The sequence below is a fragment of the Aspergillus stella-maris genome (genome assembly GCF_047715825.1).
Source record: "Aspergillus stella-maris strain CBS 113639 unplaced genomic scaffold BDV14scaffold_28, whole genome shotgun sequence".
NCBI classification, from domain to species: domain Eukaryota; kingdom Fungi; phylum Ascomycota; class Eurotiomycetes; order Eurotiales; family Aspergillaceae; genus Aspergillus; species Aspergillus stella-maris.
Window position 1 is genome coordinate 247,863 of NW_027396822.1, and position 14,924 is coordinate 262,786.

Here is a 14,924-nt window from a genome sequence, read left to right on the forward strand (position 1 = left end):
AAATATGCTGAAGTCTTCTGTTGTGCTTCAAGTAAAAATCCTCAAGATTTAATAGCTAAAGCCCACAACTTCCTAGCTTAGGACGGAGTAGAGAGGGAAGCGGGATTGAAGCTAAGCAGGGCAAGAGACCAGTGCTATCAACAAGCATAAAGTTAGTCACAGAACCCAACGCATCAGCCATTTTTTCTAGAAATCCTTTGTCTATAGTTAAGATGTAAGAGTTAAAGCCAAAGACCCCAAAGCTGTGAATAGAAACTCCACACCGTCTTAAACATCCCATAACCTCCACATGAATCCCAAGATGCATAAGCATCGAATCGTTCCAATCAAGGAATAGACTGGTGGCTAACCAACGGAATGGCTGGTCAATGCCGTCTTCATATATTAAATAAATGGTCTGAAGGTGGGGGAGACATGGAAGGCATGCGTGCAAGGCTCGGGCATCATCACATTTTGCAAGGATCTTTTGCTGCTCCTCTGACAGCTCACTAAAGTATTTATGGACTGATTTATAGGAATATGACTTTTCCCAAAAGCTCCACCACTGCTCTGAGGCTACACTCGTCAGCCCACGCATATTTAATCGGAACCTCGAGATTGCTACGAACCTCAAAGCTCCATCCTCTTCCCATCCAAAGACATAGAGATCTGTTTCTGAGCCAAGATAAATTCTAGTGTCGTCATAAATACAGCGGAATCTCTACAGATATGGCTTTGTATTGCGTATAGTTGGTGACGATGATGTTTTATATTTAGAAGTAGGGAAATAGATTGGCAAAGATATGAGTAGCACAACAAACCATATACCGTAGTTGTGTTGTAAATCCAGATACCTTTGTTTACATAAATATTCTCAGTACATTTCAGAATCAAAATAATAGCTATTGAAGATCAAAGAATGCATTGCTCCCGCATTTGCGTGAAGTTTCTGGGAAATAAAACCCCTTGGGGAAAAAAATAAAAACCAGAAACAGAGCATGAAGTGCGATATCAATTAAAACTCAAGGTCCCGAAGGCTCTGTTCCAGGGCCTTTTGAAGCTGGCTTGCCTCAGTCCTGCGGCGCCGTATCTGACGTGATTCAGCGGCCAAGCGAAGTAGATCCTCATCAGTATAAGTGCTGACGGTTATGGGACTGAAGACATTTGGAAGGGTAGCAAGGATGTGCCGTTCAATGACTTGACGACAAACATTATCGACGAACGACTTTATTGCAACCTTGGCTAAGTTAGCACTTGATGTATGCTGGGAAAGTCAATGGGATTCTTACTTTGTAGTATGCGGCTAAGTCAGTACGTGCATCCGTGCAAGCCTGCTTTGTCATATCGACAACCACGCGATCTTGAAGAGCTGACAACAATTTGCCGCTCTCTAATTTTCCGTTCCAGTCGCGGGTTACATCATCCATCGAAACCTTGAGGTTCTCCTTAGAGCGATCAAGCCGGGCTTTCTGGATGTTGTCTGTATAATAATGGTTGTAAGTGATGGGATGGCATGCCTCATCTTGAATCAACTTGTCCAACTCTTCATATGCTTTTTGGGCATTGCTGTCCAGGCTGACTTTAATCCTCTGTATTAAACTTTAACAGACTTCAGAATCTTTGACAACGAAACTCAGTGCAGAGTGAATAAACTAAGACACCCGACTTACGACGTCACTCACATGGCGACGACTGATACCCCCCCATCGCTCTGATTGAGCCTGAAACAATTCGGTAAGCAGGGTATGATTATGATTGCCAGGCAGCTCTCGACCTCTTGTCTCGTGGTACAGCTAATTATATCAACGTTACCTATCGTTGCAAAAGGCACCATAAGACTACATACCTTTTAAACCCACGACATCATTTGGTCGTCTGTGAGAAGCACCTGGTCATTATCTGCCTGTGTGGTATCTAATTGCTCGCTTGCAATCACTTTTCGCTTCTCGCCATGCTGCCTCATATAGGCAGCGAAGTTTTCGTTGTGCATATGGATGGCTGCGCGAAGTCGAACTGTTATATTGTCGCAGTCAACGTGGAAGAAGCCTGCATCACGGCCAGTGTATGCTCCTTCGACCCCGGACTTCACCAAATTATGGAAATCGGTGCTGACCCTTGTCAAATACACACGGATTTGGCTAGGTGACGATCGTTCCGTACCCAGGTCGACAAGCTCATTGTTAATCTCACTGAGCAGGTGCCGCACGTCTTCCTGTACTTTAGGTAGCTCGGACTCGATATGGGTATCCAGGAGGTCTTGTAAGAACGTTCGCAGGTTGTCTATTCCAATGCGTGAAGGGTCGATTCCTTGCCCTTTCCAAGCTGCTGTCGTGAAGAACTCGAGCTCAGCCTTACGGCGCTCCGCCGGTGTAGTACCTTTCTCCAATTCGGCCGGGGAAGGGTTCTTAACAAGAAAAAACCCGAGCTTCAGTCTTGTGCTATCAAGATTTTTCGCCAAGCGCGCAACACGCGACTCCGTCCCAGTATTGATAAGATCAGGTTTAGTAATAATCCCCACAGTTCGATGTCCAGCAGGTTACAGATGACCTGGCCTCGTCCGAACTGCCGCCCGCCCCGAAACTGGTCATGTGATAGGCCTAGTGGTGCACATGCCCGATACCGCTACACGTAAAAATTACAGAGCACTTAGGGTTTTCAGTACCTTACAATGCGTTTAATTACAGACTGTAGATGCTAACCAGTTTAGAACTGCTTGAGGATCAGTTAGTAAGTGGTTGGGAACTGGTTGTATACTACTTACGTCTTGGACTAAATGCTCTGTTTCTTCCTGCAACTAGCCATTCACGGCAACAACATAAGAATATCCGTGAGGGTCAGTTCTGGGATACTCAGGAAGATCGTCTGTATATTCAAGATGCAGTGTTTGCAGTGGGTTGGTTTTTGCATTAGTAAGTTATATAGGAGCATCTAGTTGCTAAGTAGTTGCAAATCAGTTAATAAGTACTTGACTTGAATAAGAAACCTCACCTTAATTAAATTATTATTTAGTGAACCATCTTTATTTTGATCAAAGTCAAATAAAAAGTCTTGTAAATCCATATTTATTTAATAGCCAAGCAGTTAATAAATAATAAGCAAGTGGTTGCAAAGTAGAGATCGGGAACCAAAATAATTAGGGATGAAAGTTAAAATTGAAATTTCAAGGTATGCTGTATTGTATTTATAAGATCAGAAGCCCCTTGCGCGTGCCAAGAAGTATGTAGCGTGCGCCCGAGGTTTTTCAAGGTGCACATGACCTGTGTACTCGATGTCCAGCCTTGTCAAAATTGCGAGCACGCTGAATAATACCCTGAGTATCAACATCACTGCTCGCAGGTACTACAGCAAGGATAATCGTCCGTGAAGTTTCAAAATACGAGTCCACCAGATCTCTCACAAGCTTAACATCTTCTTCATTTTCAGATACAGATATCAGCCCTGGCAGATCAACAATGGTCAAGTGCAGCCCTGTGTTTCCGACTATTTCCAGGCGAAGAACATTGGGAGAAAAGGCTGGTGCATCCAAATTTGCACCATGTCCACGGATGCCCATCAACTTCGCAGCTTCTTCAATGATCTTCGGTAACTCTGCAAAATCACGGATCTCACATCGAAACGCGTTCAGTCGTGTCTTCTCATCAGTGGAGCGAGAGAAGTGAGGTATGATCATACCCGTAGCACGTTGGGTACCCGGTTCATGTCGAAGGCTGATCTCAGTAGCGAATCTGGTACAGAGACCATCTTGATGAGGGTATGGAAACCCAGTGAGACTCTCTAATACCAAGCTTTTGCCCGCAGACTGATCTCCAGCGACCACTATCTGTGGTAATGCGATGCGGTTTCCCACCCCATTAGCACGAACACGGTCTATTTTGGTGATTCCTTGGATGTTCTGGATGAGAAAAGACCAGGTGGTGGTTCTCCGTCCCCTTCCCATTTGAGTCCAATCCAATCTTTTTGCGATGGAGAATCCATGATTCGATTCCCAGGAACTGACACCCCTGCGTAGAGAGAATTGGTCCTGGATGGGTGGATGTGAGAAAAGACTACGCAGGGGGCCTTGCCTGGCTTATATAGACCAGTCGGCAGGCCATTCATAGATTAATTCACTGTCACTTAATCTGTCATTGTGTCAGTTACGGCTACTGTGAAGGATAGCTGTGAAGAGGTCAGTGACACTTATCATGGCAGAACAAATCGCCCCACCACAAAGGCTGGATCTCATTAGCATATGATCAACATCTGTGATTTGAAACTGCTTGCTAAGATCATATACTCAAGCCTTCTGCTGTTGAACAATACATTCTGCCCTTTCTTACATGAATACGGCAGGAGGACTTCTACTCCAGGGCTATTCTAAAGGCAGACTAGCGCATCTTCCAATCAGGTTTAAAGAGACTAGAAATCAGAACTTAGGGGTAACACTAGTTTTGTCTTTAAAGATCTATCCCAGACAATAGTGCTGGTGTCCAGGATGCTTTTGATGTCTACTGGGGCCAAAAAGTCTTCGTTGCTAGACCAAATGTCTGGTGGGTTCCATTTATACGTCGCGGCTGGGCTAGGGCGGACCTGCCACAGAAAGCGACACCGAATAATGTCGCACTGATAAAGAAAGTTATAATTAAAACAGCCCGCGGCCTCTTCTACTGTGTTTGGAACAAAGTATTCTCTGAACCCAGATACGCAACGTACAATAAGGGTCCAAACCATACTTATCCTCTACCAGTTCCTCCAAGCAGCCTTCGCGTTGTTTACGGTAAGTTTAAGTTTCATAATTTAGTAAAGAAGGCAATTAACGTTGTAGGCTTAGTTAGGAGGGGTTCATGTGCGAGGTGTGAAGGCTGAAGTGCTTCCAAGATATGGATTTGCTCGTGACTATGGTAAGTCAGCACCATCAGATTCAAGTTGAGAAGCTTATTCCAATCTAGGCCAGAACATTTTAATCATCCATCAGGTTATTGACCATCCCATATCAAATAAAGTCTGCCCTGAATACAAAGGAATGCCAGGTGATGGGAGAGACTTGAAGATTGATGCTTCACCTGGATCAATTATCGAGTTACAGTACCTAAAGGATCAGCTACCTAGATCAGATCATACTAGAAGGGGCTTCATTACATGGTATGGAATTTTTTAACTCCCAATACTATAATATTTGGCGACATCATTGACATCCAGAAGGGTTGAAAAGGAGATAGTAAAACAGCATGAGAAAAATTAGGATACAACTAATTAAATCACAGTCCTTGCCAGCTTACATTCCAACGATGCGTCTTTCCATATACCTTCTCAACTAGTGTATGGTGATACTTATACCCTTTACTAGGTATGGAACGCGACCTATCTTCTAAATGGTGAACTTCTTGTATGTTATTTTTTCTTATCTCTAATCTGTTCCTAGTCATTCACCTCATGCATCAGTATCAACATAGTTGATAATTCCACAACAGTAGCTTCAATCGTCGAACCGCGCCATCTTGCTCCGGGTGAAGGGACCACAGCTTCCAACTCCAGCATTACCTCAGAGAAGCCAAGCATGTCTAAACAAAAGAAACAAGTAAGCCTTCACAGTCCTCGCCAACCTATTAGACTCTGGGCTTCGGAATCTCCCAATTATAATAGTCCATAGGCATTTACCTTGTTTTATTCGAAGAGCTTTATAAGGAACGACTTGAATTTTTATATTTCTTGAAGCTTTAGACTCTCCCGTCCCGCTTGGGAGCCAAGAGCAGCTTGACCTTTTAACAAGTCAATTACTTCTATGTCGGTACGGCGAGGTTCTGTACTAGTCGTTGTACGAGATGTTATTGCAAAGCACAATCCACAGCTCCAGGCATTGCCATGAGGCTGATTAGTTCTAGGACAGAGTTCTGATAAAGGCATAATAAAGTTCTTTTTTTCACTTCTGTCTTTTTTTCCCTTTTGTACGAGGGATTGCGGATACTTATAAGAGGTAAAGTGGTCAAGAATTTTCACCCAGCTCTCCATTATACTCCACCTCTTCAATTCCTTCTGGAATATGCTGTGGGTCCCAATTAAAAGTACCTGTAGGTGCTTTGGATAACTCAAGAATTGGCTGAGAACCTTGCTGAATATGAGCTTTGATCCTAGATCGTAGCTCAAGATAAGTCGTACGAAATGGGATAAATGCATGATCTGTACTATCCGCAGCAGTTTCTGGAGGGTTTTCAGGATCAAAGTTAAGTTCTAATAGCTGCGTACGAGTCCAATTATAGGTCTCAATTGGCAGATACTTATCTGGATCTATTGTACGGGGGTTAGTAAGGGTTAAAACAGTCAAACCAGAGAAACATACCCCAGTCCCGTACATCATCCTGGAGGGACTTAAAGAGCTCCATATCAAACTTAATCCCATGATTTTGTACACCAGCTGCTGGGTAGTTGTAGTTTATATATGGCTTGCCAGTAACTATATGTGGCCGGTTTCGTTGCTTCCGGATATTATGATTGTTCCATGTTCGTACAAAGGAGGTGATCTGAACCCGGAGAATTGGCATATAGATTGCATATAAAGCAATCTGATCACTTAGTATATCCTTTGAGAACTTGCCATCCTCAACAAGCCCATGAAAGTATGCCTTTTTTTTTGTATTAGCTACTGTACAGAGGAGCGTCAGGCATATAAAGTACTTACTCTGTATCGGAAGATAACCCCACGTGTTAACTGAAGCCACCAGGCCTCAATTCTCTGATTTGCAGTACTTGTACCATGAAGATAACAGTCCTTAATTAAGATCTCTGGATGGCAGGACTGCTGAAGTTTATGCTGGGCTTCAGCCAGAAGAACTGTCTCTCCTCCTCGATCTGATCGTACAAATCGAGGCTGTGTTGCAGTAATCTCGAGAGTATCAAGAAACTGACGGAGGACACTCACAGCTGTACGAGAGCTAATACCAACATAAACCCAGATAATATAGCGTGAATATGCATCAATAGCTGCATATATCTCGATGCCGTACGGAGCTAGTTTGAGACAGCCATCAATTGACCAGATAAAATTAGGCCCGGGCACAATGTAAGCACCCCGGTGGCGCTGGAGATCATATAGGCGTCTCTGTGCAGCTCCAGGTGCTAAATCCCGATACATAGAAAAAAGCCGGTCCCTGTATAAAGTAAGTTGGTGTCTATATATATATTTTAGTATATACCTGCTAATAAGTAGCCCCTTACTCTTAAAATGTGTATGAAGCATTCTTCGTCCATATTCTTCAATTTGGCCAGTAGAGAGCTCTGTACGAAGGGTATTCATAACCTTTTCAACCTTTGCTTGATTGATGATTGGGTTGGCTGTCCAGTGTACTAAACCAAGTCTTTGTCGAATGTATTTTAGTGTACGAGCTTGGATATCAAATCCTTCTAGCTGAAGAATTCTGAGAATTTCAGCTTCATTAAGGCCAACTTGATACATCAGGACCTTGATACGGCTATGAAGAGCTGTATCATTGCTTGCCGTACGATTTTGCTTACTGGCACCCCATTTTTTGAGGCGGGTCTTGAGCGTACGAGGGGTAACTTTGATATAATATTTGTTGGCCAGCAGTAGAGCAATATTGTCGATGAAGGTACCAGTTTGGTAGAGATCACATATCTCCTGTCGATAGGGTTCAAGATCAATAGATGGACGAGGCATGATAAGCGTACAAGGTAATGAGAAGAAAACGCTTTAATCGTACAAGCGACTAGGGAAATTTTATCAGAGATGGTCATGATGGCGGTGAGAAAAGCGGTATGCAGTAATTAGAAGATACAGAGTTTTTCCCCTTTCGTCCCTTTCGGCCTCCATAAATACCAGCAGAACACCCCCGCACGATGTCACGTGGATTTCAAGTACCTGGGTACTTGAAACCTGCTAACACTAAACTTGACTAGTCTTTCCTTGCCTACCAATTCAATAGTAGCTAGTATCACGCTCATCGCCGCTTAAACCCTGATTTGGGCGATATACTGGAAGTCACAAACCCACAATTACATCGGGTCGATGGCTATCCTTAAACTATCTTGGTCAATACAAACGAAGCTCTGCATAACACGGCATACCATTTTAATGATAATCAGCATGACGCTTTTCACATCTCAGGCCCTAGTTTATACACCATACCATAACATCCCAGATCCACAATTGCGTCGAACCAAAGACCACCTTGTAGCCATCTTGGTGCAGATGTAGAAAGCTCCAAGTTAGCCTTAGCAATACCCTGCACACGTCTTCCAAAGGCGTCGTGTTCTTAACAACCGCTAAATATGGTTATAAAGCTGAGGGGTCATATTGGAAAAAGGAAAGAATCAACTTTTCCACTGCTGCAGCTTGAAAAGTTGTTGAGCCCCCGTGAATTACGTTAGCTAACCAACGGTAGATACCTTAGGCGGCAAGCCACCCGATGAGACAAATCCATCGCTTCACGGTAGGGTCAAAGCCACAGCTGCACCCCAAATCATGGCTGTGATTGCTCTTGTAGTTAAGAGCGATGAGAAAAGTCAGCTCGCTGCTGCAGCCAATCATAATCACCTAGCTTTCCTACCAACTAAAGATAACTTAGTGGAAATTTGGAGACTACTGCCTGCGCGAAAAATGAATGGTGCTTTGGCTGATCAGGGTGAGCGTCGCGCGACGCTCATTCCTCACCCTGGCCGCGCGACTTCAAAGCGGCATTGCTCACCTACTAGAACGAGAAGGGCAATGGCCTTGGCGCTCGTAGATATTTGCGCGATAGGTAGGTACCTAGGTACCTAGCTAGCGTAGGATAGGTGGGTATTCAACGAGGGGACGAATAAGCGTGTCGGAAAGGGAGTAAGAGATTCAAGCCAGCCATGCTAACTAGGTAGCTACCTACAGACTGTTTGCCTGAAGAGGTTTCTCACGTTTCTTGCCTCTTGGGGTTAAGGTTGACAAATACTGATAGGTACCTAGTGTTGCGGGTGGCCCACGGCAGGCCGCTGTCGACCCGCCACGGACGCTGCGGGTCGCAATGGGTTTTTCTCGAGCAGACGAATCAGCTTCGTAGGGAGGGTCCCACTGCCAGGCAGGCTAGCTTTAAGCTTAGGTTGGCGGAGAGAACTTCCTAGTTGAACCTCTAGGCTTTTGAGACTACCTACGATCGAGGCACGAGCTACGTGTCTTGATAGAGATACTCTGTGAAGAACGGGAACAGGGGATTCTTGGGAGCTCCCCCCAAAAAAATGCTATAAGCTTTTCCGAGCAAATCTTGTTGAACTTTTGTTACTTTATAGTCCTCTGACTCTGGTGCCAGCTGCAGGGCGCCATGATCGACCAGAGCAACGTCCCACCTCTAGGCCTTGCACTTTACAGAGATCTACGAGAGAATGAAATATTCTACAGTAAAACCATGGCGTCATACGCGAGGGATCTACATTCCAGAATTCAGCAGTCTACTTTATAGCCCTAATGGGGGCCAAGAAGGCTCAGCTGGTGGAGCATCAGGGCCAAAATATGGAGCCGCATGTTTCGGGCCGGTGAAGAAATCGCTAGGCTGTAGCTTAGTTGTAGAGCTAGCTGTGGCGTTTTTCTTGTTTTGGCCCTATTTCTCCATGCATTTAGTCTAGATTCGAGGTCTTTGGGGCGTTGAAACTCGGAGAAAGGTTTCCAGTGTAGCGCCTTGCCAGGGGGCTGTGGGCGTTGATTCATGCTTAGGGGAACTAGGCAGACTCGTTCGATTTTGCTATTGATGGTTCGGCGGGGGAAAAGGTAGAAGCGTGTTGCACTGGCACTGCTGGGGGCCAGCGATTCAGATATAAATACCGTGGTCCTCCCCGTGCCAGGATACTCATCATCAATATCCTTCCTCATCCTCTTCACAACCAAACCAAACCAAACCAATCAATCCCAGCCCAAACCCAACCACCAAAATGCAAGCGAAAGCCCTCCTCGCCCTCCTGGCCAGCGCCTCCACCGCCGCCGCAGTCTCCAACACCATAAACTTCATCTACTCCGCCTCCTCCTTCTCCGGCATCCAGGGCTCCGGTGCCGGCTACTCAACCGGCTTCAATCTCGTTGACAACGACGGCAATACACTCTACAGCGCCTCCCACCCTGACGGCTACGCCCCCTGCATGAGCGACAGCGAGAACATCGACATGACCTCCGACTGCTGGTCCGGCACTTGGACATTCAAGTGCACCTCTGCCTTTGACGGGAACCCGGAATCTTGCAGTGCTGTGCAGCCGGATGGGATTCTGGAGTACCAGGGGACTGTGGATGCCGATTTGTCTGAGATTGGCATTGCTGCTGGGACTGATGGGACTTGTTCGGGGAGCTTTACGAGTGAGGGGACTGTTGCTTGTTCGGCTGATGCGACTTTTACTATTACTGGTCGCTCTAGGGGTTAAGCTCAGTTCCCATGGGCCGGAAGATTAGTCCCTATTCTTGGGCTCGGGCATGCGTGCGCGGATGCATGGCGAAGGTGAAGATGAAGGGATTAGCTGTTTTCCGTCTTATATCTTGATTTGTTGAAGGACTGCTCCTCAGGGTGAAGGTATAGCAGGCGACAATTCTACGTGTATTTACTCATTCTGTACTCATTCTGTACTCTCTAGTCTTTAATCCAAGGCTGTTCGATGGCATCCTTACGCATCATCCCTAACTACCTACTTCCTACGTGTTACCTGTGCAGATATTGCCACGCCGGACGAACCCCGGTGCGAGTCATTCACGCTAAAGTAGCTCTCAGTATTAATTCCAAATATCACCTATAGCTAGACTCTAGTAACCACTCAGCCAATGGTGATGGTTGCTATCTGGGCATGCCAAGGTACACACAATACTTCGTTGCAACCTCAGCCGCCAAGCTGCGTTCCTAGGGCTAATCCAATTAGATAGGGCTGGGCAGGGTTCATCGCCGCAGGATTCAGGGCTCTGCGAACCCGCCTTGAGGGTTCCAAACCCTGTCTACCAATCTATTGATGATCGTCGTCTCAATCTACCCGTTACCACAATGTATCCCTCACCTCCCCCCCCCCCCCCCCCCCCCCCCCCCCCCCCCCCCCCCCCCCCCCCGCGGTAGCTCGCCATCCTCGCAGCCGCATCAACAGCCACCGTGCAAACTTGTACACCATCCCTCGGAGCGTGGACCATAACCAACCAATCCGACCTCAACCAAATAGCCTCAGAATGCACAACCATAAACGGAGGCCTGTATATCTCAACCGGCTACATGGGCCCGTTCCACCTCCCCAATATACGCAACATCACAGGCGAAATCAACTGGCGCGTTGATCCCGATGATCGCGAGAACAAGCCCGAACCGACGTTGACGTCCTTTGATATGCCTGATTTGGAAGAAACCGGGTTGACGCTGGGTCTGTATAATATTTCGTCGCTGCGGAGGGTATCCATGCCGAGGTTGAAGAAAGTAGGTTGGGATTTGAACTTGGGATATGTCCGGGAGGCGGATTTGAGGGCTTGGAGTGGGCGGAGTATATCACTGTCAGGGAGAATATGACGGGGTAAGTGGAGGGAAACCGGGCACATCTATTTATCGTCGTTAATGATATTAAACTTTAACCGGGCTGGTCGGCTGGTTTGTTCGTTTATAACAGGAACTCTCTACGTCTTGACTCATTGCGCACCGTGGTTCGACATCTCCATATCTGCAACAAGGACATGTGTGATCCCGAGGCATCGCCGGCAGGCTCACTGGATATATCGTTGCCCTCGTTACAGTCCGTTCCTGGTCTGGGCATCGAAGGGAGGATATCGAGGTGCGTGCAACAGAGCGCGGGGCCAAAATCCAACTCGTAAGGATACGATACGCTATGCTGTGCATTCAATAGCTACTACCTAACCTAACTAACAACGCCTGACTGGACGCAGTCTAGATGTCCCCAGCTTGGCGGAGATTACAGGCGGGGGAGCAGGTGATAGAGACTTTGAATTCTCGACTTCAGGAGGGCCGGTCGCCAATCTCACATTCCCGAAACTGAGCAAGCTTTTTGGATTTGTGGAGTTGGATGGTGATATTGGAAGGTGAGCAGGTTCTTCCCTTCCCACAGAGTGCCAATGGAAGGGACGTAGGTACATAGACTGGGAAACCGTCCACTAACCAGCAGCCGTATACTTACGCACCCAATAGTCTCTCCATACCGAATCCCCGAGACGCGCACGAGACCATGTTCTCACTGAGCTCGTCCGCTAGAATCGATGTCAATCTCCCCGTTGACTCGATGGATAGAGTCGAACTTACTGGTGATATCTCCAGGTCAGTCGGATACTTACCTATGGTTCAGCTGGAGTCATGACCACCCCACCCACATACATACTAATACAAACACAGCGTCAATTTTCCCAATTTTCAGCACCTCGACAAATACATTACAATAGACTCCACACTGCCCCTGGACTGCGATGCCGTTCTTGAAACGCTCGCTGCTGCCACGGGTAAAATACTTCTGAACCATAGTGGCCTTGGGGATTTGCAGTGCGAATCTTGGTTGGATGGAAAGTCGAATTCTGGTCTTAGGACGGGCGTGAAGGTCGCTATTGGTGTTGTTGTTGGCGTTATGGGGTTAGTGATTATTGTTGGTGTGCTGTGGTTTTTGCGTAAGCGGAAACGTCAAAGCGACAGTGGGATCTGGAAGATGTTTAGGGCGACTCAGTCGGTTGTTCCGTTGAAGGGCACGCAGCCGCCGGCTTATGGGGATGTACATGGGAGATGAAGCGAGTGGTCACTTGTACGATAGTATATGATGAGCAGGAAGAAGCTTTTGTACGGTATCATTTTGGAGGTTAGATCTACATAAACATGCAGATGAACCAGCAGCGACAAATCGGCATTCTGATCGGAACCACATGACAATCCAGCAGGAAGACATATCGAGTCACCAGGCGGAGAGGCCGGAATCATAATTGAAGAATGCCTGATGAAAGAGATCCGCTGTGTGCTGTTTGACAATTTTGTGGTACGATCCAGACGCTACGAAAAGCATTAAGCGAAAACAGGACGGAACGGCGTATGCGTATGCTTATCGGCGCGGGCTCGCCATTTTTATCTTGACTTGCAAGCGGTGGACCATGCTATCAGCTTCTGGATTTGTCTAAATAGTACCACGTACCCCGTACATCACGTTGTGACTCTAATTAGGTTGATCAAGCTGATCTTTACAAATCTAACCGGCGGCTGAGGATGGCCCCATAGAATCGCCCAGGGAACCCACCCAGCTGCCAAATTTGTACATATAGTGGAGTCTAGCTCACCCGGGCCCCATAATTAAATAAAAAGCGCATAGAAATGATTCGCCAGTTCGTGTTCAAGAGCATGGGCATTGTGCAGCTGAGGATCCACCCAGTTGATAATTGTATAGCACTGGAAGCAGAGGTCTGGTATAAATGCTCGCCGTGCTGTCGAAAAATCAATAGACACCATAACACAGAAACCAAAGCAAAGACAATATTACACCAGAACAAGATAGCAGAGAAGAAGAAAAGAAGAGAAAAAGAACAAGCAAAGCACCATGGACACCCTCCCCTCCTTCGCCTCGCAAAACCCATCCACCGAGCTCATCATCCCCTCCTCACCCTCCTACAACACCCACCGAACAATCTTCGTCTCCCCATCCGTCCGACCATCCGCTATCCTCCGTCCATCAAGCATACTCGATGTATCGAAATGCGTATCCTTCCTTACCTCTCACAACATCCCCTTCACGATCCGCGTCGGCGGCCACGACATGCACGGTCGAAGCATGAACAATGACTCCGTAACCCTCGATCTCCGGCGCCTGAACAATATCATCATCGAGAAAGAGTCCATGACTGCGAAAGTCGGAGGAGGAATTCTCGCTAGTGACTTGATAGAAGAATTACAGAAAGAAGACCTCATCACGCCCTGCGGGACTGTTGATGCGGTTGGGTACGTCGGGTGGGCTATGTATGGTGGGTATGGGCTTTACAGTTCGTTGTTTGGGCTGGGTGTTGATCAGATTGTTGGTGCTAAGATTGTTGATGCGCGGGGTGAGGTTGTTGAGGTTAAGGCTGGTGATGAGTTGTTGAAGGGGATTAGGGGGGCGGGGGGTGCGTTCGGGGTTGTTGTTGAGGCTACGGTTAGGGTTTATGAGATGAGTCAGGTATGTCATTCTCCCAATAGTATGATACCCAAATTAAGGGTTGATGGAATATAGATTCTTGCTGGGGCAATCATGTTTCAGTCCTCGGACCTTCCTACCGCCATTCACGAATACAACAAGGGATATAGAGCCCTAGTCGATGAGGGCCTCCCTCCATGTCTAGGTCTTATGCAAGCCGTTGTCCCTCTCCCAAGTCCAACCCTCGCAGTCTTCTTCTCCTGGAACTCCTCCGACCATATCGAAGGCCAGGAATGGCTCGACAAAATCTCCAGTCTCGCGCCCGTGATGGTGAACACAGTCGGACCAATAACGCCATTAGCATTCATGGCCGAAGTCTCAAAGTTCGTCCCCAAGTCAACACAGGGACGAATGTACACGATCAGTCTGCGGGAAATAACGGATGAAGTCGCGGCTGTTATAGCAGACTTCACGGCGAGAATCCCGTCTGATCCGCATCTCCTTTTTGATATCCATCAGTTGCGAAAGGAGTCGCCGTCTGCTCATCCCAATGCAGATTCGGTGTTTATTGCGAGGGAACCTCACTACGTTGTTGAGATCTGTACGATTGTGGCAAATGATGAGAATTTAGAAGATGCATTGACCTGGGGAAGAGAGTTCCAGGATGCGTTGAAGAAGACGGAAGCAGCGAATATCTTGCCTGCGTCGTACTTGTCCTTTTTACCGAGAGAGGAGATTGAGCCTGAGAAGATCTTTGGAAGCAATCTGCAGTTCTTGAAAGAGCTGAAGTGGAAGGTTGACGGAGGGAATGTGTTTAAGGCTGCGATTTCTTACCTATAACCTCTAAACTAGGTAGAGGTGTTCTCTGAATTTTAACATATCATGCAACT

The 14,924-nt window shown here is 46.8% G+C and overlaps 5 protein-coding genes across 5 annotated transcripts; 3 read left to right on the plus strand and 2 right to left on the minus strand.

Moving 5' to 3' along the window:
• Nucleotides 1-994: 994 nt before the first annotated feature.
• Nucleotides 995-3,954, minus strand: BDV14DRAFT_189870 (putative dynamin GTPase; the record flags this gene model as incomplete). Its single annotated transcript, XM_073771260.1, has 7 exons — nt 995-1,216; nt 1,269-1,568; nt 1,605-1,631; nt 1,662-1,772; nt 1,835-2,452; nt 3,245-3,846; nt 3,888-3,954. The coding sequence occupies 7 exons, from the start codon at nt 3,952-3,954 to the stop codon at nt 995-997; spliced, it is 1,947 nt and encodes a 648-aa protein (XP_073628033.1).
• Nucleotides 3,955-5,941: 1,987 nt separating this feature from the next.
• BDV14DRAFT_189871 (uncharacterized protein) lies at nt 5,942-7,630 on the minus strand (the record flags this gene model as incomplete). The annotated part of the gene is made up of 4 exons (XM_073771261.1): nt 5,942-6,243; nt 6,296-6,578; nt 6,635-7,103; nt 7,149-7,630. 4 exons carry the CDS (start codon nt 7,628-7,630, stop codon nt 5,942-5,944), a joined length of 1,536 nt encoding a protein of 511 aa, XP_073628034.1.
• A 2,178-nt stretch (nt 7,631-9,808) lies between these two features.
• BDV14DRAFT_208915 (uncharacterized protein) lies at nt 9,809-10,435 on the plus strand. The gene has a single exon (XM_073775522.1). The coding sequence runs from the start codon at nt 9,865-9,867 to the stop codon at nt 10,342-10,344; it is 480 nt and encodes a 159-aa protein (XP_073628035.1). The 5' UTR covers nt 9,809-9,864; the 3' UTR covers nt 10,345-10,435.
• A 733-nt stretch (nt 10,436-11,168) lies between these two features.
• Nucleotides 11,169-12,669, plus strand: BDV14DRAFT_200335 (uncharacterized protein; the record flags this gene model as incomplete). The annotated part of the gene is made up of 4 exons (XM_073773488.1): nt 11,169-11,317; nt 11,828-11,980; nt 12,087-12,212; nt 12,288-12,669. 4 exons carry the CDS (start codon nt 11,169-11,171, stop codon nt 12,667-12,669), a joined length of 810 nt encoding a protein of 269 aa, XP_073628036.1.
• A 795-nt stretch (nt 12,670-13,464) lies between these two features.
• Nucleotides 13,465-14,874, plus strand: BDV14DRAFT_200336 (FAD-binding oxidoreductase; the record flags this gene model as incomplete). Its single annotated transcript, XM_073773489.1, has 2 exons — nt 13,465-14,076; nt 14,131-14,874. The coding sequence occupies 2 exons, from the start codon at nt 13,465-13,467 to the stop codon at nt 14,872-14,874; spliced, it is 1,356 nt and encodes a 451-aa protein (XP_073628037.1).
• Nucleotides 14,875-14,924: the final 50 nt, after the last annotated feature.